General features: G+C 44.5%; 1 protein-coding gene and 1 long non-coding RNA gene across 2 annotated transcripts in view; one reads left to right on the top strand and one right to left on the bottom strand.

Moving 5' to 3' along the window:
• LOC143807463 (uncharacterized) overlaps positions 1–5,651 on the top strand; it is a 57,860-nt gene extending 52,209 nt beyond the window's left edge. The window contains exons 3-4 of the long non-coding RNA XR_013221736.1: positions 4,117–4,216; positions 5,525–5,651. This is a non-coding gene — a long non-coding RNA (uncharacterized LOC143807463). The remainder of the gene's footprint in view (positions 1–4,116; positions 4,217–5,524) is intronic.
• ADGRV1 (adhesion G protein-coupled receptor V1) overlaps positions 1–27,636 on the bottom strand; it is a 742,217-nt gene that overhangs the window by 304,886 nt on the left and 409,695 nt on the right. Inside the window, exons 76-80 of the mRNA XM_077289021.1 lie at positions 23,847–23,964; positions 19,350–19,521; positions 6,443–6,685; positions 5,516–5,923; positions 4,096–4,280 (exon numbers count right to left, since the gene is read on the bottom strand). Of these exons, the coding sequence (XP_077145136.1) occupies positions 4,096–4,280; positions 5,516–5,923; positions 6,443–6,685; positions 19,350–19,521; positions 23,847–23,964 (1,126 nt within the window). The remainder of the gene's footprint in view (positions 1–4,095; positions 4,281–5,515; positions 5,924–6,442; positions 6,686–19,349; positions 19,522–23,846; positions 23,965–27,636) is intronic.

The raw sequence follows: 27,636 nt of genomic DNA, 5'->3' as shown, positions 1-27,636 counted from the left end.
CGATTATCTGCCCGGGCTGCCTGCACGGGGTCTACTTCATGCAGCACTTCCTCCATCTCTTCCATCCCCTGGTTAGTCATAGCCCCCAATGCTGGATCACCTTCGCCTTGGTAGCAGTGTACAGCGGCCCGGCTGAAGGTAGCTGTTCCCGCCTTTGGCCACTGGGTACGCTGAGACCGGTTGGGACATTGTCTTTGCAGGTGTGGCATCGCGCCCCAGGGGGACTGTGGTAGGTCGGGTTTTGAGCTGGTCCCCCGACAATCTTCTGTGGATTGGGGGCTTCCAGACCCATGGGAGGACCCCTAGTGACCATCTTTGATCCGGCCGACTGAGACCTCCTGGCATCATGGTGTTCATCGGCCAGACGAGCGGCCTCATCAAGAGTCGTTGGTTGTCTGTCCCGAAGCCATTCCTGTGTCTTGGGGGTTAGTCCATAAAAGAATCGATCTAACAAGAAGAGCTGGAGGACGTCCTCCTTAGTGGTTGCTTGGCTCCCTTGTACCCACTGTAGCAGTGACCGCTGTAATTTACAGGCCCATTCAGCGAGGGTATCGGTTACCCGTTTTATAAGTCCGCAGAACTTTTGGCGGTATGCCTCTGGTGTCAGCGCATACCATGCCAAGATCACTTCTTTGATCCGCTCATAGTCCATACAGTCCTCATCAGGTACCGTGCGATAGGTGTCCGCTGCCCGGCCTGTCAGCTTGCTGGCCAGAATCTGAACCCGTTCCTCCGGCTTCACTTGATGAAGGGCACACTGCTGCTCAAAGTCCTGCAGAAAGCCATCAATGTCTTCCTCTGCCTCCCCCAACTGTCGGAAGGCATTATACTGGATCTTTTTGTGGCTTACTGTTATTATTATTATTATTATTATTATTATTATTATTATTTATTGTTATAGCGCCATTTATTCCATGGCGCTTTACATGTGAGGAGGGGTATACATAATAAAAACAAGTACAATAATCTTAAACAATACAAGTCATAACTGGTACAGGAGGAGTGAGGACCCTGCCCGCGAAGGCTCACAATCTACAAGGGATGGGTGAGAATACAGTAGGTGAGGATAGAGCTGGTCATGCAGCGGTTTGGTTGATCGGTGGTTACTGCAGGTTGTAGGCTTGTCGGAAGAGGTGGGTCTTCAGGTTCTTTTTGAAGATTTCGATGGTAGGCGAGAGTCTGATGTGTTGTGGTAGAGGGTTCCAGAGTAGGGGTGATACGCGAGAGAAATCTTGTATGCGATTGTGGGAAGAGGAGATAAGAGGGGAGTAGAGAAGGAGATCTTGTGAGGATTGGAGGTTGCGTGTAGGTAAGTACCGGGAGACGAGGTCACAGATGTATGGAGGTACCTGGGCGGAGGCCAGAGCTCCCCCTGCTCGCTGACTCTCCTCTCTCCGCTCTGCCATCTCCATCTTGGCCAGCTCCACTTTGGTCCGCTCTGCCATTTCCATCTTGGCTAGCTCTATCCTGGTCCGCTCGGCCATCTTTTCCTTCAGATCAGTGCGCACATCAGCCATCACCTCTCGTATGATCTCTACTGCAGGGTTTGGGCCATAGAACACCAGTCTGTTCTTTACCTCCCTCTGGAATTCAGTCTCCTCCACGTTCACATTGGGGGGCGCTGCGCTGTCGTGTTCCATGATGGCTGCTATCAAATCTGCTTTTGTTTTGTTGCTGGTGATTAACCCTCGAGCTTCCACCAGGTCTTTTAATGTAGTCCTCTTTAACTTCTGGTAGTTGTTTTCCATTCATTCCTTTCCTCCTGTAGATGGGGTATCACATCCCGCTGTCTGCCACCAGTGTAACGGGGTCTGCTGTGCTGGGGTACCTCTTTCAGTACCACCCCGTGGTTCAGGAGGTCCACTCTGCTTTGGCTGGATTCTGAATGAAGGACGCTGACTGGAATGGCTTCATTACATGGGCGCATATAAAATATCACTGCTTCTCCACGTATTTCCAGTGTGACAACTCTTTACTCATAGAACACAGAATATATATTACAACAGATACAGAGGGCAGGCCCATTCAAAAGTGGCAGGCCAGACATAAATTACAATAGCCGCAGGTGGCCGGAGCCTGCTGATATTTACTGTGGGAATTACAAAGGTGGGGGAGGTCAGAAGGGGGATATCTTGTCTCCTCTGCCCAGGAGCGCAGCCTGTGGGCTGATGCATTAGGGACATATATCTCACATGGAACCTATTATATATACAAATAACTGCATAACATATTCTAGGTGCTGGGGGGTTCTGTAACACCGTGCCTCTGCACTGACTGTCAGCTAGATTTGTAGTGCATTAGGACAGAGCTGGCTGTCAGTCAGTGTAGCACGAGGAATATAGTTAATTTCCTCCAAGTAGCCGGGCTTTCAGTACATCAGCTGCATGGCTTTATAATGCCATTAACCTGCAAATAACCCCATATCTGCAGATAATAGCATTTTTTGACATGACAGGTTCTGTTAAAATCAGTGGACTGAGTGACCGAGATCTGAAAAGTTAGTTACCTTCCAGAAGTCAGGGAATACCAGTCACTTGCTGATATGTTTTACATAGTTTTGAATCAAATGGTTTACACATCACAAAATCTGTAATGTATTACACCAAAAAATGTTTTAAAACATCTTCTATTAATCTTATTAGCTTAGTTAGTTTTACCTTAAAGGACAAATGGGCTTGACAGTAACAATCATCATGATACTATCTGTATAGTCTAAAACAATATAGGGAAGACAACAGACAGACATATTTGCATTTGTTGAAATGTCCTATTAACATCCTGTAACACAGTCAGGAAATTACAAGCTGCAGAATGCTGACTCAAGGAAACGCCCAGAGACCTCGGCCAAGTTCCCTAAAGCTTCAACCGAAATCTTATAAAAGGGCAAACATTTCCATAAATATGGTGCAAGTAGATAATAGCACAGAGTGTCACTTCTAGAGTATTTATCAGTAAGTTATCAGCAGAGGTTGGATAAAGCAGGGAACGTAACTAAATAACGATAATTCTATAATGACATTGTGGAGGCAGCAGAAATATTAATATAAAGGGGTAAAGGCCCATTGAGAAGGTTTGATGATCAGTGAATGGAGCGTTCATAAGAACAGACATTCCTGATAAACCAGCATGGGTAAAAGGAGTAAATGGCGGTACACTGAGCCCCTGACAAACGAGCAAAACACTTACTTATCGGGTGATCGGACTATCAATGTCAGCATAAAAATCAATGCTATTGGCTGCTCAACGTGTAAAGGAGAAATGTGCCACCAACAGCATGATAATATATGGGGAGAGAATGATTGTAATAACAATGGAAACAGGTCAGTAAATGAGCACACATAGTCAATCAGCACTTGTTAACAGGACAAAATAAGTCTATCTAAGATGACTTATTGTCTCCTATATCTCATATGTGCGGTGTTCCTCATACACAATTTAGAGACCATTCTCAGAAATACAGCCAGATGCTTATGGCTCCATAAATCTCCAAGCTGCAGTATGTGATTCATACAATATGCTACACATGGGGCCTTGTGGTACTTCTGTATTCCTCCGATTTCACAAGGAGGCATACGTTTATCTGCCAGATTACTGCCATATCTGATATTCTGCCATGCTCTATCACTTCACTTCTAAGGAGAATATCTCTGTACATACAATGGCCCAATGGAGCAGGCATGTACAGCCTCTATTCACTACTGGACAGGACCTGAGGAATCTTTCCTACCTCGGTATAGGGGAGTCCCAACTCTCCACTGATGTTGGAGGACATAAGAGTCAGGCAGTAGGATTACCACTGCACATTGTTTTGTTTTTAGGGAGGATAAACCATCTTCAGAGCTGTTTGGCAGTAGCCCCTATACCGACTGCGTACACTCAGCTGCACTGAGTGTGCATGTACACAGGAATTTGGTGGGCAAAACTAGTGTTTACTGAAGGCTATCCAATACGTATGGTCTGACTTGGTTCCAGTGTATTTACATTGGAGGTAAGTCTCATAGTCTCATCGTAGACAGACCATGCCATATATTCTGGGAATGCATGTATTTAGCTTTTTCATACATCGAGGAACAAACAAATCAAATAATCAGTTACCTTATGCTTGTCGATCCACAGGTAACTCCAGCAAGGAGGGAGAAGGCGTAAACTTCAGCAACTTCAATCAATGGGCTATATCCACGTGTGTCCAAACGGTCTGGATTAATAAGACTACAGAGTATGTCGTAAAACAGTATGCGGCTTTCTTCACTAAGAACTTGTATTTCCCCATCACTTACTACCTGACAAGGAAAATTATCCAGAATTTAGGCCAGTCCGGTTCAGGTGAAGACAGAAAGACTCAAATTACATAAAAAGAGGAAAGTCAGACTTTAGGACAGATAACCACGGCAGACTCACAAGCATTGAATTACCAATGCCAATATATTGGATTGTGCAGCTGGTAATAGATTTATAAACAGGGTGCAAGCTTAGCCCAAAAACATCAGGACAGACCACATGCACCACTTAGTGGAAATGTTTTTATAATCAGGTTGTGCTTGGTATGAACCTAGATCTCATCAACTTTATCCAACTTGTATTCATTTAGTTTAACAACAATACATTACAATACATTGTATTTATACAATACATTTGTATATCTTCCACTATAGCCGTAATCCATGCTTTCCTTCACAGAGTACATGATAAACACATGAAGTCTGCAGCCATCACTAGTTGGAGCTCTCTGCAAGTGAATGTCTACAAGTTTCAGTAAAGGGTTGACACTGACTTTTAGGAATGCTACATCTAATAGATAGCACTAGAGTTCTAGGCTATTGGCATAAACTCCCACAGAAGCATTGCATAAGTCTCCTTCTCAGACTTGGCACTCTCCACAAGCAGAAACATTACCCCTTAAGCCACTCAGCCAACCTAACCAATACTTTGCACTGATGAGGGTCAAACATCCTGAATCCCATATCTAAAAATGGAGTTCTGCTTTGGCTTCTTAACTGAAGTTATGAGGCCATGCTCAGTAAAGAGTCGATATTGACTTTTAGGACTGCTGCCTCAATAGTTGGCAGTAGCGTCCCTGTCCTCTTTCTTCTCTGACAGCACCATTATGGGGTTTTTTTTATGATTAAATTGCCAGAGTTGTAACACTAGTGTACGTTCCCTTCCTGTTGTAGTATATTTACCAGTCACCATCTTCTGCTGTTCTCGGTGCCGCTCCCGTCCTGTTTTGCTAGTTGCGACTAGACAGATTACTCCAGTGACTACTGATCGGACCAGGAGGATTTCTCACTGTAAGTCTTACATTGAGAGCTTGTGGCTGTTAGCTCTGAGTTCCGGTCAATCGAGTCACAAGAGGGCGAAACAGAAACGATGCTGCGCCAGGAAAAGTAGAAGACAACGGCTGGTGAGAATTTTAAGAAAAGTGTGGTACGTACAGTAAATGTAGATCTATATGAACAGTACAATGAAATCATAAACAAAGTAATACTGGGATCACATTGTACATTTGTATTTTTACCTTTTCCAGGATACTCATAGTGGCACCAAGTTGTTCCTGTGTGAATTCTGCACCGGCCTTATTATTAAGGGTCTGGAGAACCCTGTTCACAATAACCTCGTCGTAGGGTTGATGGAGTTGGTCAACTAATCCCCAGGTAGACTGAGAAGATGAGTCTGACAAAATGGTGACATTGGCGGTCCCATAATGTTTATCTATTTTGGCACCTCCGGTGGGATTCACAAGTAAAACCTGAAATCGCTTTGGATAAGGATTGAGTGAGGCAATTTCTGGTGTAAGAGTGACATCCAGAACAAGGTTTTTTTGTCCTGGCTGAAATGTAAGTTTTCCCTCTGAACCTGTAAAATCCCGTCCTGCAACAGCTGGATAAATCACGGTATGTCCAATCACTTCAGATCTTTGCAGTTCCTTAGGAAATATAAATCAATCAAACATTGTTATGCATCGGACTGAATTCCCATTATACCTCCCATTAGAATAGAATTCCCATTAGATTCCCATTAGTGCACAGCCCTAGGTCATTGTATTAGATAGGATAGTGCTGCATACAGATTTTCATTGCATGAAGTTGCAGCTGCACATCAGGAGCGTCCATGAGAATGCAGAAATTTAACAAATTTGTGAGACTTTCTGCAAATGTGACTACTCATCATAGGAAAGTGGTGGAGATGTTAGTCCCACATTAGAAAATCACTTTTACTACTGCCCCTCTAAGACCATTCATAATTATTCTGAAACTTATTCTGAATAGCTACCTGCCAATTACTTCTTAAACTTAGGAAGCAGGAGCAGTTTGTATTCCAGTGTATGTGAAAATCTCCAAATCTCCTGCGATGCATATGCCTTACAGAAAAGCTAGTGATTATTTTGCACCCGATGACATACTTAGGCTTCACTCCAGCATTATAACAAACCGTTCCAACTCACCATTATAATATATGCAAAAGAAATAGACTGGTAAGAACTAGGCTGTCTGGAGATTTGCAGACTGATTAAAGTTGTCTTCTTGTGTGTAACAGCCACTCGAGACCCCACAGCGAAGAAGATCAGACCACGAGGGGAGTCGCTTTCAATGATTATTATTTTGGCAAATCGAGTGCTGCCATTTATTAATGCACCAGCACTTACATCATATAGCTCAATGAAGAAATATGTCTCAAATTCCGGCACCTGTGCAGCAAACATATAAGGATTATTATTTAGAATAAATATATATAATATATGATAAGCAGTGAGGTCAGAAATGTTAGTTCTGAGGTTCTTCCGTGATTTAGGATTGCATGCCATGCTACAACTTGCTCTCATAGGCATGTGACATATGTTAATGGTCTTAGGTCACTACCATGTGAAACAGCAATGATGGAAGTAGCGGGCCGTTGGAGAGGAAACAGTATTTTCATGGCTAATTAGATTCAATGTAAATATCCTTACTTCCTGACATCTGGAAGAGTAATGAGTCTTTCAAAATCCACCTCTCAAATAAACCTTGGTCACACAGAGTATTTCAAGGAGTTTTTGGATCGGAAACTCCAAATTCTCCTCAAAATCTCAAAATTATACAAAAATGTTGAGTTTCGGCTCAGTTTTGTGCTCCAAAATATCAGCTCTTTGTGCACATAGTCTTCTTTCAGTAGAAGATAAGATTGGCTGTTTAGTGCAGCCTGGTAGCAATGGTCTTTATACAAAACTGCTGTTTTCCATAGAACTTCAAGGAACGCTACTGAGAATACCACATGAACAAAAGGAACAAGTTACCTGACAAGTTCAGCTCAACTGCATATCTAAAGTTGTAACTATGCACAAAAGGGTGTGCTGTGGTTATTGTTATTATTATTATTATTATTATTATAGGCCTTCAGCTCGATCTTGAGCCATGGCGACTTGATGGATGAACGCTCTGTAAGAAGATTGATCTTGTGCAACCTAGATAGATCCACCAGGGTCATCACCATCGTTATTTTGATTGTATCAAGCCATCAGCTTGCTGCTCTTCCTCTTCGCCTTGTTTCCTCTATTCTTCTGACCATGATGTCCTTCTTAAGTGACTGCTTTGCTACTGGTAAGAAATTCACAGGATTTAGATGACTAGAAATAGATTGTAGTTTCTTCCCAACATGTTTCTAGGTTGAACAGGTCTTCTCCTCAGGGGAAAATCAATAAATTGGGGAATTGTGGTTCTCTTGAGGAAGAGGTCCGTTCAACCTAGAAATGCGTTGGGAATAAACTACAATCTTTTTCTGTTCGTCTAAACCTGTGAAGTCCTTCCCGATAGCACAGCAAACCTGCATTTCTCCATTTGGGACATATCAACAGTCTATCCAACCAGTGGAGCAGCAGTAGCTGGAGTATTGTTATCTAAAGCTATTCAAGTCCTGTGGCTTCACAAGGTGAGCGCAAAAAAACACATAATAAAACTTATGCTATTTGGTTAATGCCCTATGTGTGCTTTTTTTCTATCCCCAGTCTTAAAGTTGTAAATAGATATCCAGTTCTGTTACCAACAAATATGGGGCCTCAGTTTTCCATACTGTGCAATTTTACCATCAGCTTTTAGAGAAACAAAAAGATAAACTGCTTACAATGACCAAGATCTCCGTTTTGATACATGGGGCATACTATGAAAATATTGTCCTCTAAAAGTAGGAGGTTTGGGTGCTGGCATTGATATGAACAAACTTCTGAAGGAAATTTGCTACCACTACAATTTTCTTTACTTTAGTAAATTAGCAAAATGCAGTCACAGCTAAGATTCTATCAACCCAGGATGAAGATTAAAAGGAATCTGTGAGCTGATTCCTACTGCCTGTACCATGAGAAGCATGAATCAGACACTGGCTGTTATTCCACCATGCATGTTTCATTCTGAAATGTTGAAAAGGCGACCGACCGGGGACAATGCAACTGGAATGACTAGCTCAAGTGGTTGGCTTCCTGCCAACCCTCTTCCCTAGACAGACAGGTCTCTCCCTATGTGTAAGAAATATAGATAAAGAAAAATATATATAAGAAAAAAAACTGTCAGTCAGATGGAGATGGGTTGGGAAATGCCACCAGGGATTGACTTCTTGGACTATTCATCTGAGTCCGATCGTCTCCAGACAAATTTTCAACATACAGTGCCTACAAGTAGTATTCAACCCCCTGCAGATTTAGCAGGTTTACACATTTGGAATTAACTTGGCATTGTGACATTTGGACTGTAGATCAGCCTGGAAGTGTGAAATGCACTGCAGCAAAAAAGAATGTTATTTCTTTGTTTATTTTTTTTTTAAATTGTGAAAAGTCTTTTCAGAGGGTCATTTAGTATTCAACCCCTCAACCCACCAGAATTCTGTTTGGTTCCCCTATAGTATTAAGAAGTAGTTCAGGCACAAAGAACAATGAGCTTCACATGTTTGGATTAATTATCTCTTTTTCCAGCCTTTTCTGACTATTTAAGACCCTCCCCAAATTGTGAACAGCACTCAAACATGGTCAACATGAGAAAGACAAAGGAGCATTCCAAGGCCATCAGAGACAAGATCGTGGAGGGTCACAAGGCTGGCAAGGGGTACAAAACCCTTTCAAAGGAGTTGGGCCTACCTGTCTCCACTGTTGGGAGCATCATCCGGAAGTGGAAGGCTTATGGAACTACTGTTAGCCTTCCATGGCCTGGACAGCCTTTGAAAGTTTCCTCCCGTGCCGAGGCCAGGCCTGTCCGAAGAGTCAAGGCTAACCCAAGGACAACAAGGAAGGAGCTCCAGGAAGATCTCATGGCAGTGGGGACATTGGTTTCAGTCAATACCATAAGTAACATACTCCACCGCAATGGTCTCTGTTCCAGACGAGCCCGTAAGGTACCTTTACTTTCAAAGCGTCATGTCAAGGCTCGTCTACAGTTTGCTCATGATCACTTGGAGGACTCTGAGACTGACTGGTTCAAGGTTCTCTGGTCTGATGAGACCAAGATCGAGATCTTTGGTGCCAACCACACACGTGAAGTTTGGAGACTGTATGGCACTGCATACGACCCCAAGAATACCATCCCTACAGTCAAGCATGGTGGTGGCAGCATCATGCTGTGGGGCTGTTTCTCAGCCAAGGGGCCTGGCCATCTGGTCCGCATCCATGGGAAGATGGATAGCACGGCCTACCGTAGATTTTGGCCAAGAACCTCCGCTCCTCCATCAAGGATCTTAAGATGGGTCGTCATTTCATCTTCCAACAAGACAACAACCCAAAGCACACAGCCAAGAAAACCAAGGCCTGGTTCAAGAGGCAAAAAAATTAAGGTGTTGCAGTGGCCTAGTCAGTCTCCTGACCTTAACCCAATTGAAAACTTATGGAAGGAGCTCAAGATTAAAGTCCACATGAGACACCCAAAGAACCTAGATAACTTGGAGAAGATCTGCATGGAGGAGTGGGCCAAGATAACTCCAGAGACCTGTGCCGGCCTGATCAGGTCTTATAAAAGACGATTATTAGCTGTAATTGCAAACAAAGGTTATTCCACAAAATATTAAACCTAGGGGTTGAATAATAATTGACCCACACTTTTATGTTTAAAATTTATAAAAATTTAACTGAGCAACAAAACTTTTTGGTTTGTAAGATTTATGCATCTGTTAATAAATCCTGCTCTTGTTTGAAGTTTGAAGGCTCTAACTTATTTGCATCTTATTAAACCTGCTAAATCTGCAGGGGGTTGAGTACTACTTGTAGGCATTGTACATAGCTACAAAAATGTAGCTGCAGCGCCCCAGAGTCCTGGTCATTGCAGTACTGATGCTCCGCCATGAAGGGGGGCTATGGTACGTCTGATGGCACTGAAGGAGTTCTTCTGACCAGGTATCACAGTCACCAATACACTTCACAGTCTGGCCTCTAGGGGGAGCTAAGGGTTCTATGTATTAGGCCACTCCTCACAATCTGGTAAAACTGGGGGTTAGGCAGAAAGTTAGTCAGAAGCTGACTGGGAATTGAACAGGCAACACCCTGTGGCAGAGGGTGTTGTGGGGAGAGACTCAGGGGGGTCCCTGTCAGGGGTGGGATCCTGACAGAGGCCTAGCGAACAGAGAGAACGTTACGGGACCGCGCCTGCACGAGATAGCGGCGGTACCCCAAGAAAGGACAAGAAGCGAGGTTCATTGTGCTGAGTGAGAAACGAGATCAACGCAACAAGGAGAAATACCAGTAGGAGTCGTGCTGTAAGACGAGGCAACATCCTACTGAGGCGCGTAGCCGGTGGCCGGAACGCCGAGGAAGTACTAGGCTCCAAGCAATACTTCAAACCTACGGCAGGACAGTCAGCTATAGGCGGGCTGTCTCACACAAATCACCTACGAAGACACAGGGGGCAACAATAGGAGAGGGGCGACGCTAGGGTCCCGGAAGAACTCCGAGCCTACCCGTCATACAGGTGCGTCCTAGCCATATCATCTGGGGGACGAAGAAGAACATCATAATCGAGTTGTGAGGGAACTTCAGAAACAGACACAACAGTTGTGGGGACTATCCCGTAAGCACAGCAGGGGAGGACCACAACACACAAGCGCTAGAAGGTAGGCACAGATTTCCACCTGCAAAGGGAACTCTGGAGGTACCATTACATAGTTACATAGTTATTAAGGTTGATGGAAGACTTTAAGTCCATCTAGTTCAACCCATAGCCTAGCATGCCCTAACATGTTGATCCAGGGGAAGGCAAAAAAACCCCATGTGGTAAGAGTAAGCTCCATCATGGGGAAAAAAATTCCTTCCCGACCCCACATACGGCAATCAGACTAGTTCCCTGGATCAACGCCTTATCAAGGAATCTAATATATATACCCTGTAATATTATACTTTTCCAGAAAGGTATCCAGTCCCCTCTTAAATTGAAGCAATGAGTCACTCATTACAACATCATACGGCAGAGAGTTCCATAGTCTCACTGCTCTTACAGTAAAGAATCCGCGTCTGTTATTATGCTTAAACCTTTTTTCCTCCAGACATAGAGGATGTCCCCTTGTCCCTGTCACCGGTCTATGATTAAAAAGATCAGCAGAAAGGTCTTTGTACTGTCCCCTCATATATTTATACATTAACATAAGATCACCCCTTAGTCTTCGTTTTTCCAAACTAAATAGCCCCAAGTGTAATAACCTATCTTGGTATTGCAGACCCCCCAGTCCTCTAATAACCTTGGTTGCTCTTCTCTGCACCCGCTCCAGTTCAGCTATGTCTTTCTTATACACCGGAGACCAGAACTGTGCACAGTATTCTAAGTGTGGTCGAACTAGTGACTTGTATAGAGGTAAAATTATGTTCTCCTCATGAGCATCTATGCCTCTTTTAATGCATCCCATTATTTTATTTGCCTTTGTAGCAGCTGCCTGACACTGGCCACTGAATATGAGTTTGTCATCCACCCATACACCCAGGTCTTTTTCATTGACGGTTTTGCCCAGAGTTTTAGAATTAAGCACATAGTTATACATCTTATTACTTCTACCCAAGTGCATGACCTTACATTTATCCCCATTAAAGCTCATTTGCCATTTATCAGCCCAAGCTTCTAGCTTACATAAATCATCCTGTAATATAAAATTGTCCTCCCCTGTATTGATTACCCTGCAGAGTTTAGTGTCATCTGCAAATATTGAAATTCTACTCTGAATGCCCCCTACAAGGTCATTAATAAATATGTTAAAAATAAGAGGGCCCAATACTGAGCCCTGTGGTACCCCACTACTAACCGTGACCCAGTCCGAGTGTGCTCCATTAATAACCACCCTTTGTTTCCTATCCCTGAGCCAACTCTCAACCCACTTGCACATATTTTCCCCTATCCCCATTATTCTCATTTTATGTAACAACCTTTTGTGTGGCACCGTATCAAAAGCTTTTGAAAAGTCCATATACACTACATCTACTGGGCTCCCTTGGTCCAGACCGGAACTTACTTCTTCATAGAAGCTGATCAAATTAGTCTGACATGATCGGTCCCTAGTAAACCCATGCTGATACTGGGTCATGAGGTTATTTCTCCTCAGATACTCCAGTATAGCATCCCTTAGAATGCCCTCCAGGATTTTACCCACAGTAGAGGTTAAACTTACTGGCATATAATTTCCGAGTTCAGTTTTTGTCCCCTTTTTGAATATTGGCACCACATTTGCTATACGCCAGTCCTGTGGTACAGACCCTGTTATTATGGACTCTTTAAAGATTAAAAATAATGGTCTATCAATGACTGTACTTAATTCCTGCAGTACTCGGGGGTGTATCCCATCCGGGCCCGGAGATTTGTCAATTTTTGTGATTTTTAGACACCGCCGTACTTCCTGCTGGGTTAAGCAGGTAACATTAAATTGGGAATTATTATCACTAGTCATATTGGCTGCCATGGGATTTTCTTTTGTAAATACTGATGAAAAAAAGTCATTTAGCATATTGGCTTTTTCCTCATCCTCATCCACCATTTCACCCAAACTATTTTTAAGGGGGCCAACACTATCATTTTTTAGTTTCTTACTATTTATGTAGTTAAAGAATATTTTGGGGTTATTTTTGCTCTCTCTAGCAATGAGTCTGTCTGTCTTTGCTGCCTTGATTTGCTTTTTACATAATTTATTTAATTTTTTGTATTTATTTAATGCCTCCTCACTACCTACTTCCTTTAATTCTCTAAATGCTTTCTTTTTGTCACTTATTGCGCCCCTTACAGCTTTATTTAGCCATATTGGTTTCCTCCTATTTCTAGTATGTTTATTCCCATACGGTATATACTGTGCACAGGTCCTATCCAGGATGCTAATAAAGGTCTCCCATTTTCTTTGTGTACTTTTATGTCTTAGGATATCGTCCCAGTTAATTGCACCAAGATCCTCTCTCATCCGTTGGAAATTTGCCCTCCTGAAGTTTAGTGTCCTTGTCACCCCTCTACTACACATCTTATTAAAGGAGACATGAAAACTTATTATTTTGTGATCACTATTCCCCAAGTGACCCCCAACCCTTATATTTGATATGCGGTCTGGCCTGTTGGTTAATATTAGGTCTAGCAGTGCCCCCCTTCTTGTTGGGTCCTGAACCAGTTGTGAAAGGTAATTATCTCTCATAGTTGTCAAAAAACGATTACCTTTACTGGAACTGCAGGTTCCTGTTCCCCAATCTATTTCAGGGTAGTTGAAGTCCCCCATAATAATGACTTCTCCTTGAGTCGCAGCTTCATCTATTTGCTTTACAAGGATATTCTCCATTGCTTCCATTATTTTTGGAGATTTATAACAAACCCCTATCAGTAATTTATTATTTTTTCCCCCTCCCCTTATTTCCACCCACAGGGACTCTACATTTTCATTAGATTCACCTATATTATCACGCAGGATGGGTTTTAAGGTCGATTTTACAAACAGACACACCCCACCCCCTCGCTTATCTGTACGGTCATTTCTGAAAAGGCTATAGCCCTGCAAGTTAACAGCCCAGTCATGGCTCTCATCCAGCCACGTCTCAGATATCCCCACCATGTCATAATTATGCTCCAACAACATTAGTTCTAATTCGTCCATTTTGTTGGCGAGGCTTCTGGCATTAGTATACATGCACTTGATGTTCCTCTCTGTACCTCTATTCTTTCTTAAATTACTAACTGTTCTAACCCCACCCCCCATGCCTCCGCCACCCCCAACTTCCTTATTTGTGCCCAGGTCTCTATCTGCACTATCTTCCCCACCTATAAAATGAATACCCTCCCCCCCATTCCCTAGTTTAAACACTCCTCCAACCTTCTAACCATTTTCTCCCCCAGCACAGCTGCACCTTCCCCATTGAGGTGCAGCCCATCCCTAGCGTAGAGCCTGTAGCCAACTGAGAAGTCGGCCCAGTTCTGCAGGAACCCAAACCCCTCCTTCCTACACCAATTCTTGAGCCACTTATTAAACTCCCTAATCTCCCGTTGCCTCTCTGGCGTGGCACGTGGTACAGGCAGTATTTCAGAAAATACCACGTTGGAGGTCCTTGCTTTCAGCTTGCAGCCTAATTCCCTGAAATCATCTTTAAGTACCTTCCACCTACCTCTAACTTTGTCATTTGTGCCAATGTGCACCATGACCGCTGGGTCCTCACCAGCCCCTCCCAGTAATCTGTCCACCCGATCAGCGATGTGTCGGACTCGAGCGCCAGGTAGGCAGCACACCGTTCGACCATCCCTGTCTTTGTGACAGATTGCCCTATCTGTTCCCCTGATAATTGAGTCCCCCACTACCAGCACCTGTCTGGCCTGCCCTGCTCTCCTATTTCCCTCCTTACAGGAGCAGTCACTCCTCCGGCTTTCAGAGGACATGCCTGGCTGCAGCAGTGCTACCCCTGTACTGGCACCCCCCTCATCTGCCAACTTAGCAAACTTATTTGGGTGTGAAAGATCAGGACTAGCCTCCCTGGCACTCTTCCCTCTACCCCGCTTTCTGAAAGTCACCCAGCTACCTACTTCACTGTCCTGCAGCTCCATCCTACCATCCCCCTCCTCATCTATCCCATTGAGCGTCTGCTCTGTGAGCAGAAGACTCCTCTCCATATTGTCTATGGATCTCAGTGTTGCCAGCTGCACATTTAGATCCAGTATCTGGGTTTCCAAATGCACAACGTGCTCACATCTCGCACAGCAGTATGCACCCTCGACCGGCTGATCAAGGACTGCATACATGTGGCAAGATGTGCACTGGATGGCATTAACAATTGTGGAGCACATTTCCTAATGGGGATTGCACCAGACAGAAACGTTAAATAAAAATAAATACAAAGTATTAATTAACACTTGGAACAGCAATTCATCCCTTGGAAACTCCCTGATTCCAAAGTCACTGAGTCACAAGTCACACTTACCGCCGTCCACACTTACAATCAGGTCACACTCAGCTCGCTCACACTCGCTATGCTGAAGATTTAAAGATTTTTTATTTTTTTCCTCTATTTCCCTTCAACAACAAGCCACCTTGCTGTTCAAATGCACTTGCGCAGCCCGGTTAACTGTATTCCGGACTGAGGATCCTGAAGCCTTCAGTAAAGAGGTAAAGAGACTGCAACCTGGTGTCCTCGTTATTTACTGCGACCTGCACTGCACCGCACCACCACAATATCATCATCGTTCCATCCACACCCTTCATTGTACGCCCCTCAGCAGGGTCACGGACCGGGCCTAGCCACCGTGACAATCCCAGAGCAGAGACTCAGAGGCCCAGTACCAGGTACCCCTCGGCCCTGCGGCAGTGGGGGCGCTACAACTTGGCGTCACGAACAGGATCTACTTAAGCCTGAAGAATCAGGTCATGTGTGCCTTGGAACTGTGATTTATTGTACTTGGACTGTGACTTATTGCAAGGACTGTGTGTTGCCACTTGCCGCTAAAAGTTCCTGCCAAAAGCCGCCGCCATTGCAGCGCCACAGGGAGCACAGAGGAAGAAGAAGGGCGTGCCATGGGAGGAGACTACCAAAGCGGCACCAAAAGTAGCGACCGCCCCCTCCGACTTCTGCTGCGAGACGACGACCTGCCCAGCAGCAGAGGAGAACCGCCCCCTGATTTGCAATGGCGGGAACGAGGCGAAGAGGGAGCTCGACCTAGGAGAAATGGCGGAGCCAGGTGTATGCGGTGCCGCCGAATGCCTGACAGCGACGATGAGCAGCAAGTGCCCGAGCGACAGCGAAGTATTCCCGGCTTGTCCTCATCCACCGGAGATGGACCCGAATCCACCGCAGCTGAAGGACTCGAACTCCTTGGAGCCGTCAGCGGAGGAGCCGAGCCTACCTATCCTGACCACGGAGCCGGCAGATGCGGAGCCATGGAGAGTGGAGCCACATCGAGAGGCCACCTTGGAGGAGCCGCGGTCCGGGCTGCGGCCGATTCCAGTGTCCTTGTCAGCGGAACGGATCGACATCGGTGGAATCACATCAGGCGCAGGTATGGAAGGCGCCCCTATCCCCCCGGCCGATTCTGCTCCCCCGACCGATCCTGCTCCCCTGCCCGATCCCGCTCCCGCGACCGCTCCTCCCCCCAACAATAACTGTCTCCTCTCGGCGGGGCTGGTGGTGCTCACCCCCAACACGATGGGGAAGCTGGTACCTCCACTACCGACCACGATGGGGGAACCCATAGATGTGAGCCCAGAAGGGTTAACTCTTAAAGGGATCCCTTTGTTTACCCGGGATCCCTTCTTTTGCTTTTTGTTTTTGTTCCTGTCTTATCATTGTTGAAAGAACTGCTGGATCATGAACACTGCATGATTACAAACTCCTTGTAAACAGTTTGCACCTTCTTAAAGGTGCTCTCTACTGGTTTTATAAACGAAAGGACTCTTTGCGAAGAAACTGTTCCTGGAAGCAGTACCGGAGTCCTTGCTGCATACGGACTTGCAGCTTGAGAAGTTGCACTACCTCATAGAGACTTGGTTCCTTCTTAAAGGGAACGTTCATCCATAGCACTTAAAGTATAATGATGCCTTAAGAGAAATAGTGATAATGCTTACATGTAAAGTTATATGTAGTCAGACAGTTGATAGTAAGAAATGTTTAATGATGTGTCAGAAAATGAGGACAGGAAGTGAACCCAGATGGGGTTAATCGGTGAGTCCTCCTAGGAGCCATACAGAGATGGCTCTGTGATCCTGAATTGAGAGATGGAAGATAAGTTCTATACTGTGTATAGTAGCAGAAAGGCAGTAGGCCCGGGCTGAAAGGAGCGGTCCTGCCACAGAACGAGAGGCGGTAGGCCTGGGCAAGTAGACAGGCGGTCCTGCAGATGTAAAAAAGGGAAAATGAAGAAAAAGTTGATTAGCCTTATAATGTTTTATAAGAAGGTCTTTAGTGGATTCAGCGTGTACATCCTTAAAGGCAATGTTAAATTATTGTTCAGAAACTGCACTAAGTAGAATACCCGGTTGGGTAAGAAAAGTTATTTATAGTATGTTATTTAAAGTATTTAACCAGGTTTGTAACGTTCAAGTGTCCTCACCTCCCATAAAGGGAAGCTCTGTTCAAACTTACTTATTGTTATTGCATTTCCAAAATTGTATGTCTTTTTGCTGACATGTATTGTTGTTTTCTTCCCAGTCCAGGAGTACTGGATTTAACCGGGGGGAAGTGCAGCGCCCCAGAGTCCTGGTCGTTGCAGTACTGATGCTCCGCCGCTAAGGGGGGCTATGGTACGTCTGATGGCACTGAAGGAGTTCTTCTGACCAGGTATCACAGTCACCAATACACTTCACAGTCTGGCCTCTAGGGGGAGCTAAGGGTTCTATGTATTAGGCCACTCCTCACAATCTGGTAAAACTGGGGGTTAGGCAGAAAGTTAGTCAGAAGCTGACTGGGAATTGAACAGGCAACACCCTGTGGCAGAGGGTGTTGCGGGGAGAGACTCAGGGGGTCCCTGTCAGGGGTGGGATCCTGACAGAGGCCTAGCGAACAGAGAGAACGTTACGGGACCGCGCCTGCACGAGATAGCGGCGGTACCCCAAGAAAGGACAAGAAGCGAGGTTCATTGTGCTGAGTGAGAAACGAGATCAACGCAACAAGGAGAAATACCAGTAGGAGTCGTGCTGTAAGACGAGGCAACATCCTACTGAGGTGCGTAGCCGGTGGCCGGAACGCCGAGGAAGTTCTAGGCTCCAAGCAATACTTCAAACCTACGGCAGGACAGTCAGCTATAGGCGGGCTGTCTCACACAAATCACCTACGAAGACACAGGGGGCAACAATAGGAGAGGGGCGACGCTAGGGTCCCGGAAGAACTCCGAGCCTACCCGTCATACGGGTGCGTCCTAGCCATATCATCTGGGGGACGAAGAAGAACATCATAATCGAGTTGTGAGGGAACTTCAGAAACAGACACAACAGTTGTGGGGACTATCCCGTAAGCACAGCAGGGGAGGACCACAACACACAAGCGCTAGAAGGTAGGCACAGATTTCCACCTGCAATGGGAACTCTGGAGGTGCCATTGGACCGGCCGGACTTGCGCAGCCCGGTTAACCGTATTCCGGACTGAGGATCCTGAAGCCTTCAGTAAAGAGGTAAAGAGACTGCAACCTGGTGTCCTCGTTATTTACTGCGACCTGCACTGCACCGCACCACCACAATATCATCATCGTTCCATCCACACCCTTCATTGGGCGCCCCTCAGCAGGGTCACGGACCGGGCCTAGCCACCGTGACAATCCCAGAGCAGAGACTCAGAGGCCCGGTACCGGGTACCCCTCGGCCCTGCGGCAGTGGGGGCGCTATATAGCCAGTGTCTCATACGTGCTGTTCGTGGTTCAGGAACCATGAACCTGCTGACAGGTTTCCCTTAAGCTTTATCTTTAGCCCAGTATGCAAATAGTCAGATCAAAGCTGGTTTGTTTCCATCTCCTGGCACCAGCACCAAAATCACATGCCCTGGTAGCCCTCCCTAAATATACGTCTTCATGTTGTCCAAAAAAACTGAATTAAAGAGGGGATGTTTGCCCAATGACCCCCAGTATTAGTCTATAAAAAGCTCTAGCAGACCTGCTAGAAGAGTGGATAGAGGCATGTTTGTCCAAGTACCCTTCTTGGGTACTGCGGCCACAATGATTTCTAGTGGCCTTTTCTAATAAAAAGTTATTTTAAGTCAGTGCTGATCAAATGGATAATTTTTTACAATTCTGACTAGAACAAACTAAACTCATAAAGGAAAGTATTAAAATATTGCAAAAATGACATGTCATCCACTATAAAAGGTGTACAATTGAGGGTTTTATATTTTTATAATTTCTAATGTCTGCCACATTCCAGGAACACGCTTGCTGGGCTGAACACTGTGCTCCCATGAAATCAGCCTTCATCAGTTTCTCAGCACTGACCTTGTCATCTTTTATTTCCACAGTAATTAAGCACTCTGTTTGTCCAGCAGTGCAGATGGTGTATCCTGATACCGCCTGCAGTTCATTAACTAGGCTCACATCATCCCTGGAAAGTTCAACTGAACTTTTATTAAAGGTTGCACGCCAATAGATCTTCACGTCTTCAAATGCCCTGAAGTCAAGAAATACACATTTACCAACAGAACTGGAAAAAGTCAATTTTCTGCAACATGAAAAGAAAAACAAACATGTTCCTAAAAAAAAGAAAATACTGGAGAACTCTAGTGGTATAATAGACTCAGACCAAGCACATTTTAGCACTAAGGCCAAAGAAATGCTTTAGTTTTCATAAAACCTGGGGTTTACAGAAGAAGTTTTACAAAGTTTGAAGCATAATTAGGTCGGTGGAGGTGTAACTTGTCATCTGCACTGATTAGTTAGAGGAGACATCCACTTCTGAATAACCACTGGTAAATGCCCAAAGTTTGTCACAGAAGATATAAAAAAGTGCACTTATCTCCTACGCCGGCACTGCTCCTCCTCTCTGTGCACTGCATCCCCCAGCAAACTTGCACTGTTTATGTCAAATAAACGCTGCAGACTATCAGCGGTCATTGATGGGTTGTGGCTTTTACGGTTACATCAGATGACACAGTGACGGCTGCTGCCCATCAGCAGTTGTTGGTCGTTGGCTTGTCTGAAGCAATCACGGGACAAAAACAGCGCCCTTAAATTGCCAAGGGACACGGCACTCAGAGTGGAGGAACCGTGCCCGCTGGTGCTTTTTTCTTAGTTTATTCAGAACACTGATGGAATTCACAAGAGGTTGTCCGATAGTGGCTGTATCCCCCCTCCATCGCTTACTAGGTACAGCTCTGTATATTTCGCAGTGGTTGTTCTGAATACACAGTGTGTGAACGTGTACATAGCAAAGAGCCTCACATGCATTAGATTTTTTACCCATTGCAAACAGGAGCATAGAATAAAGCACACAGCCAGGTGATCTGCATAGACAAACATTAGCAGTACGGTTTGTGAAGAGCAAACCAACGACTTTGAAAATGTCACCACTCTAGGATCCACCTTTGTCACTTAGTGAAACTTCTGATGTGACCGATGCCTCAATCAAATGTAAGTGCTATTATTGTGAAGGGAAAGCACTGGATGAAGTGGTGTAAAGCTGACCACAACTAACGTCAGGAGCAGGTGAAACATGGTCCTTTCTATAAGGAAATCTGACAAGTGAATCTGGGGTTGGAGGTTAAAGACCCCCCCATGAACCTTTTCCTTTTTAATAAATTTGTGTAAAGTAGTGTCAGTGTATTAACGTACTCACCTACTTCGGTCTTGTCCAATATCCAGCGCCATTCTTGTCCTCTTTCGAGTGACGTTGTTGTTCTTCAGACTCTTCAGGTCATTTTGCATGACCCGAAAGTGACTTTTACAATGTAAGTCTATGAAGCGTCAGAACAAGGCCCTATAGACTTACACTGTAACAGACACTTCCGGCTCACATATAGAGCACAAAGTGAGCCAGAAAGTGTGAAAAGCAGCATCATCACTGAGAGGAGGAGCAGAACGGCACTGGATCCCGGAGAAGATGGCGGCAATATTAGCACACTGACTCTACAATACATGTACATATACACAGATTTAGGGGGAAAAAGTTCATGGGAGGCTTTTTTTAACTTTGTACTTCCTACCAGACTGTATAGTACCTGCTTTAAAATTTGGTTACAGGGAATAGTGGTGCGAGGCTGTTTTGTGGGTTTTTTGGGAGGTTCTTTCTTCCAGTGAGGGGAAATGTTAAGGGTATGTGCACACGTTGTGGATTCCATTGTGGATTTTTCCACGCAGATTCTGCAGAATCTGCAGGTAAAATGCCCTGCTTTTACCTGCGGATTCCCCGCAGATTGTCAGTGGATTTTGTGCAGAATTGACATGCTGCAAAAAATAAACAACTGCGTTTTCGCGCTGAACTTTCCGCAGCATGTGCACTGCGGTTTTGGTTTTCCATAGGTTTACATGGTACTGTACAATGTATGGAAAACTGCGGCGGATCCGCAGCCAAATCCGTAACGTGTGCACATACCCTAAAGCCTAAGTCACACTAAACGACTTACCAACGATCACGACCAGCGATACGACCTGGCAGTGATCGTTGGTAAGTCGTTGTGTGGTCGCTGGGGAGCTGTCACACAGACAGCTCTCTCCAGCGACCAACGATCAGGGGAATGACTCAGTTGAACGACTCGTTGAAACTGTCTTCAATGATGCCGAAGTACCCTGCAGCACCCGGGTAACCAGGGTAAACATCGGGTTACTAAGTGCAGGGCCGCGCTTAGTAACCCAATACTTACCCTGGTTACCATTGTAAAAGTTAAAAAAAAAAACAGTACATACTCACATTCTGATGTCTGTCACGGCCCCCGCCGGCATCCACAGGGTTAAAATTGCTTTCGGCAGGAGCGCTGCTAATGCACGCGCTGCTGCCGAGAGCTTCCCTGCACTGAATGTGTCAGCGCCGGCAGTAACAGCGGTGACGTCACCGCTGTGCTCTGCTTTACGGCCGGTGCTGACACAGTCAGTGCAGGGAAGCTCTCGGCCGGAGCGCATGCATTAGCAGCACTCCAGCCGAAAGCAGTTTTATCCCTGTGGACGCCGGGGGACGTGACAGACATCAGAATGTGAGTATGTACTGGTTTTTTTTTTACTTTTACACTTTTACAAAAGGAACTGTTATGATCTGGTGGCCTAAGAGCAGCATGAGACGTACTCTGGAGAAGGTGGTACCTGTACTGACCGCAGACCCTGAACTTAACACCACAACTAGAAGTAGCCGTGGAATGTACCTTTCACTCCCTAGACATCTCGACACAGCCGGAGGACTAATTACCCCTAGAGATAGAAAAGGGAAAACTATCTTGCCTCAGAGAAAATCCCCAAAGGATAGACAGCCCCCCACAAATATTGACTGTGAGAGGAGAGGGAAAAAACATACACAGACTGAAATCAGAATTTAGCAAAGGAGGCCACTTCTAGCTAAATAGAAAGGATAGGACAGAGTACTATGCGGTCAGTATTAAAACACTAGAAAATATCCACCACAGAAAATACAAAATCTCCACATCTAACTAAAGATATGGAGGGTATATCTGCATCTCCAGAGATACCAGCTTGGCTAAACAAATCCTTATACAGACCAAGCTGGACAAGACAAAAACATGGAAAAGAACTGAACAATAAGGCCCACAGCATGTGGACAGCAAAAATCAAGGCCAGAACTTATCTTTGTTAAAATGAACAGCAAAGCAGGAGAGACCAGGCAGGGATGTGAATCCTCCAGGAACAATGGACAACTGGCACTGACTAAAAGGTCAAGCAAGACTAAATAGCCCAGTCAGAATTGCAAAAAGTGAACACACCTGATGAATGCTGCGATCCAGAGACAGCAGCGCTACCACTTATAACCACCGGAGGGAGCCCAAGAGCAGAATTCACAACAGGGAACCAGGGTAAATATCGGGTTACTAAACGCGGCCCTGTGCTTAGTAACCCGATATTTACCCTGGTTACAAGTGAACACATCGCTGGATCGGCGTCACACACGCCGATCCAGCGACGACAGCGGGTGATCAGCGACCAAAAAATGGTCCTGATCATTCCCCAACGACCAACGATCTCCCAGCAGGGGCCTGATCGTTGGTCGCTGTCACACATAACGAGATCGTTAGCGGGATCGTTGCTACGTCACCAAAAGCGTGACGTTGCAACGATATCGTTATGTGTGACTCAGCCTTAAGACTGCAGCATGCAAAGCCATTTTGGACAATTATGAACCAGATCTTATCATGTAACATCAGTGCCTGGTCTTATAAATGCTCTTAAGACTGAATGGAGTTCTTCACAGAAAATTATGATATAAATGCCCTCTTTTTATTACACAGTAAATAACACAGAGTATGTCACTGCTCTGTCTACTCACAATACATAAAGGACAACAAACCCCTATATTCCAGAATATAATTTTAGGGTTTTCTTTGGATTAAAAGAACAGTCAGCAGCATTTTAAAGGGGGAAACCAGAGGTAGTGAAGTGATAGGTCACTAATCAGCAATTAAATGATATCTAAATTGCACTGATTTGTTGTTCATTGCAGAGAAATCAATACTTGGGAGTGAACTTATGGTCCATGGCTTCAGTTCTTCTCGCCAAGCTGTTTGATTGACAACTGAGAAAGAAACTGTTCTTTGTAGATAATGTCACACAAAGAGAAAGAAGAGCCATGGTTTCAATGCCCAGTGCACGCACAGTCTAATTTAGAAATGGATAAAAGTGCAGTAAGTAAAGGATCGGGGCGATATAGGTATTGTTTCTGTTGTGGAACAATGGCATATACATTACCACCTCTGGTTGCTGACATGTTCTCTTTATCTGACACTTCAAGAAAGGGACAAATATTGTATATCGCTGTGTAGTATAGCAAATATCTCTAACCTGTTTACTTGTCTGGATACTCTTAACTGAGTTGTCCTATCCAACGAATCTTCATCAAGCACAAGGCCATCTATTGACTCTACAGAAAATCCCAGGATGCCATTTTGTATGTCATTTCCTGAAATATGAAGCAGAACTGTCACTTACAAAGTATCACCCTTCAGGCTTCATTCAGATGTCCGTTGTTTTTGCATAACAGAATAAAGTATCAGTTTTGATCAATGTTCTTTTTGTTATTGGTCCATTTGGTTTTCCTTCCGTCAGAATGTAAAATAAACTATAGAAGTCTTCACTGAGCTGCGGCAGCGCCACGAGCCTTTATACATGGCCTGTAGAGGCTGTAATGTGAACGAAGGCTTTAACTGATGATGTAAAATGCCTTAGCTAATGAAAAACATGAATATCACTTTATCATTGTTTGATATGGTTGCAAAACCTGTAGTCTGGCGGGCAAGAACCACAATTGAAGCAGACAAATTTAATTAATTCTTCATGTATTCACCTAAAACAGTCTCCGTCTTTGTGGTCAAATTCATCACAGATAAGCAGATTTCTTACTGCAAAGTCATGCGGTGAAGTAAGTGCGTATTAGTCCTTAGCAATCATCTGAGTACAGATAATAATAGCGGCCACTTTAGATAAACTGACTGCTACATGTCAGCGTGCTGAGACAGCAGACCACAAAACTGGGCCTGCCTCTATTAAACTCATGATAAAAATGGACATCAGAGTATTCCTTGCATGCTTGAGTAAAGCGTATGAGTAGAGGTTCGGTGAGTCTCGGTTACATGGAGAATTCAGTTATTGGGTATATTTGTTTAGGTGAACTCAAGAAAGTGTCGCTGTGATTCTGGAACCAAACAGTTACATGCCGTACTGGCTGTGACCTGTAAAGGAATCTTACACATGTGCATAGCCCAATGGATTATTCCTGGGAGAGCTTTCTTTCTAATTTAAGATGTATTGGGAAGAAGCAAATACTCAAAAGAAGTTGAAGATCTAGACATGATTTTAAGTATGGGAAAATTTCAGAACAAATTCAATGTAAGCTTCCACTTCCCATACACAATTTGGTACCTTGAGCATGAACTAGGAGTTGATCCTATTGAGGTACTAGGCCAGCGCTTCCCAAACCCCAGTCCTCATAGCCCCAACAGGTCATGTTTTCAGAATATTTAGTGTTGCACAGGTGATGGAATTGTTATTAAGGCGTCAGATATTGCCACAGGTTCCCTCACCTGTGCTATACTAAGGAATTCCTGCATGCTCAGACATTATCTGAGTACCATGGGCATGCTCGGATAATATGATCGAGTCCCCCCGGCAGCTATGAGATAGCGTTTCCGGTTATTCCAAGATAAATCAACAGGTTGTCATCATGAATGATGTTAAAAAAACTAAGTTTTATTAAAAAGTTTTTAGGCTGGTGTACTAGTGGTACCACAGCTGACAATCATAAAATATGGTAAAATTGTAAAGAAGGAAAACACAGCGAGTTTCAGCTTATATAGCCTTCATCAGGTGTCTAAGGATATATAGCCTCTAAAGATATATATCCTTTAGGCCGGCGTCACACTCCGCATATGTAAATACGGTCCGTTTTTTACGGCCGTAATACGCAGAAAAGTCCCCAAAATAGTGATCCGTATGTCATCCGTAGGCAGGGTGTGTCAGCGTATTTTGCGCATGGCATCCTCCGTATGTAATCCGTATGGCATCCGTACTGCGATATTTTCTCGCAGGCTTGCAAAACCGACATCTAATGGATTTATGTGCTCAAATGTTCGTTAAAACATATATACAGTATATATATATATATATGTCATTGAGACACATATATATATATATATATTCTGTACTTATATTTAATTCAGCGCGAGATATGTGAAAAGCCGGTAATTCAATTGCCGGCTTTTCATTTCTCCTTCCCAAACCCGACATGATATGAGACATGGTTTACATACAGTAAACCATCTCATATCCCTTTTTTTTTGCATATTCCACACTACTAATGTTAGTAGTGTGTATGTGCAAAATTTGGGCACTGTAGCTTGTAAAATAAAGGGTTAAATCGCGGCAAAAATTGGCGTGGGCTCCCGCGCAATTTTCTCCGCCAGAGTGGTAAAGCCAGTGACTGAGGGCAGATATTAATAGCCTAGAGAGGCTATGGAAATGGAAAGCAGGGTGATCTGTAGTTACCTTGAGTTGCGGTGAGGCGCCCTCTGCTGGATGTCCTCATGAACTGGAGCCTTGGAAAAGTTCCCACGCTCGAGTTCATGTGAGGACCTCCAGCAGAGGGTACATCACCGCAACTTAAGGTAACTACAGATCAAACTGCTTTCCATTCAGTACCCGGGGTTTTACAGGCAGGAGCGAGTGCTTTAGCACAGCTCCTGGCTGTAAAATGATTTAACCCCTTCAGATGGATTTACATCGTGGGACATAACGACGGAAGGTATGGAATATTGTTGTTTGTTTTTTTAACTTTGTTGCAGGACGATGGTCTTCAGGTGGATTAAGAGAATAATAAAATATTACAACAACATGTGTCTTTATTTCATTAAAGGACTTTGTAATAATGTGTGTGTGTGTTTTATTAACCATTTCGTACTATTGGATTAATAATGGATAGGTGTCATAATTGACGCCTCTCCATTATTAATCTGGCTTAATGTCACCTTACAATAGCAAGGTGACATTAACCCTTCATTACCCCATATCCCACCGCTACACGGGAGTGGGAAGAGAGTGGCCAAGTGCCAGAATAGGCGCATCTTCCAGATGTGCTTTTTCTGGGGTGGCTGGGGGCAGATGTTTGTAGCCAGGGGGGCCAATAACCATGGACCCTCTCTAGGCTATTAATATCTGCCCTCAGTCACTGGCTTTACCACTCTGGTGGAGAAAATTGCGCGGGAGCCCACGCCAATTTGTTTCCGCCATTTAACCCTTTATTTTAGCAGCTACAGCGGCCAAATTTTGCACATACACACTACTAACATTAGTAGTGTGGAATATGCAAAAAAATAAGGGATATGAGATGGTTTACTGTATGTAAACCATGTCTCATATCCTGTCGGGTTTGGGAAGGAGAAATGAAAAGCCGGCAATTGAATTACCGGCTTTTCTCTCAAACACCGGTGCGTATTTCTCGCAGGTCACACTGCTGGTCCGTGTGTAATCCGTATTTTTCTCGCCCCCATAGACTTTCAGTGGCGATTTTTTTTTGCGCAATACGGTGACAAACGCAGCATGTTGCGATTTTGTACGGTCGTACAAGACCGTATAATACGGATCAGTAAAATACGGCTGATAGGAGCTGGGACATAGAGAATCATTGGGCCGTGTGTTATGCGTATTTTACGGACGTAATTTATGCGCTCATACGTCCGTAAAACTCTCTAGTGTGAGGCCGGCCTTAGGGGGTATATATCCTCAGACACCTGATGAAGGCTTTATTAGCCAAAACGTGTTGTGTTTTCCTTCTTTTCTTTTTTAGCATATTTTATAATTGTCAGCTGTGGCACCATCAGTACACCACGCTAACAACTTATTAATAAAACTTTTGTTTTTTATCATCATTCATGATGACAACCTGTTGATTTATCTTGCAATATCCTTCTGACAACTGGAGCGCCCCCTAGAATCTCTATCACATAACAATTTTTACATGGGAACAATTTTCTTTGGAAAGGAAAAATTTCCTCCATGGCCCACTGGAAAGGCAGCATACTGGTGAAGAATTCATGTGTTACTCAAGCGGCATCTAGTGTTGGGCCTAATTGCAAAACCA

The sequence above is a fragment of the Ranitomeya variabilis genome, chromosome 1 (assembly GCF_051348905.1).
Source record: "Ranitomeya variabilis isolate aRanVar5 chromosome 1, aRanVar5.hap1, whole genome shotgun sequence".
NCBI lineage: Eukaryota > Metazoa > Chordata > Amphibia > Anura > Dendrobatidae > Ranitomeya > Ranitomeya variabilis.
This window is presented reverse-complemented; position numbering and strand designations above follow the sequence as displayed.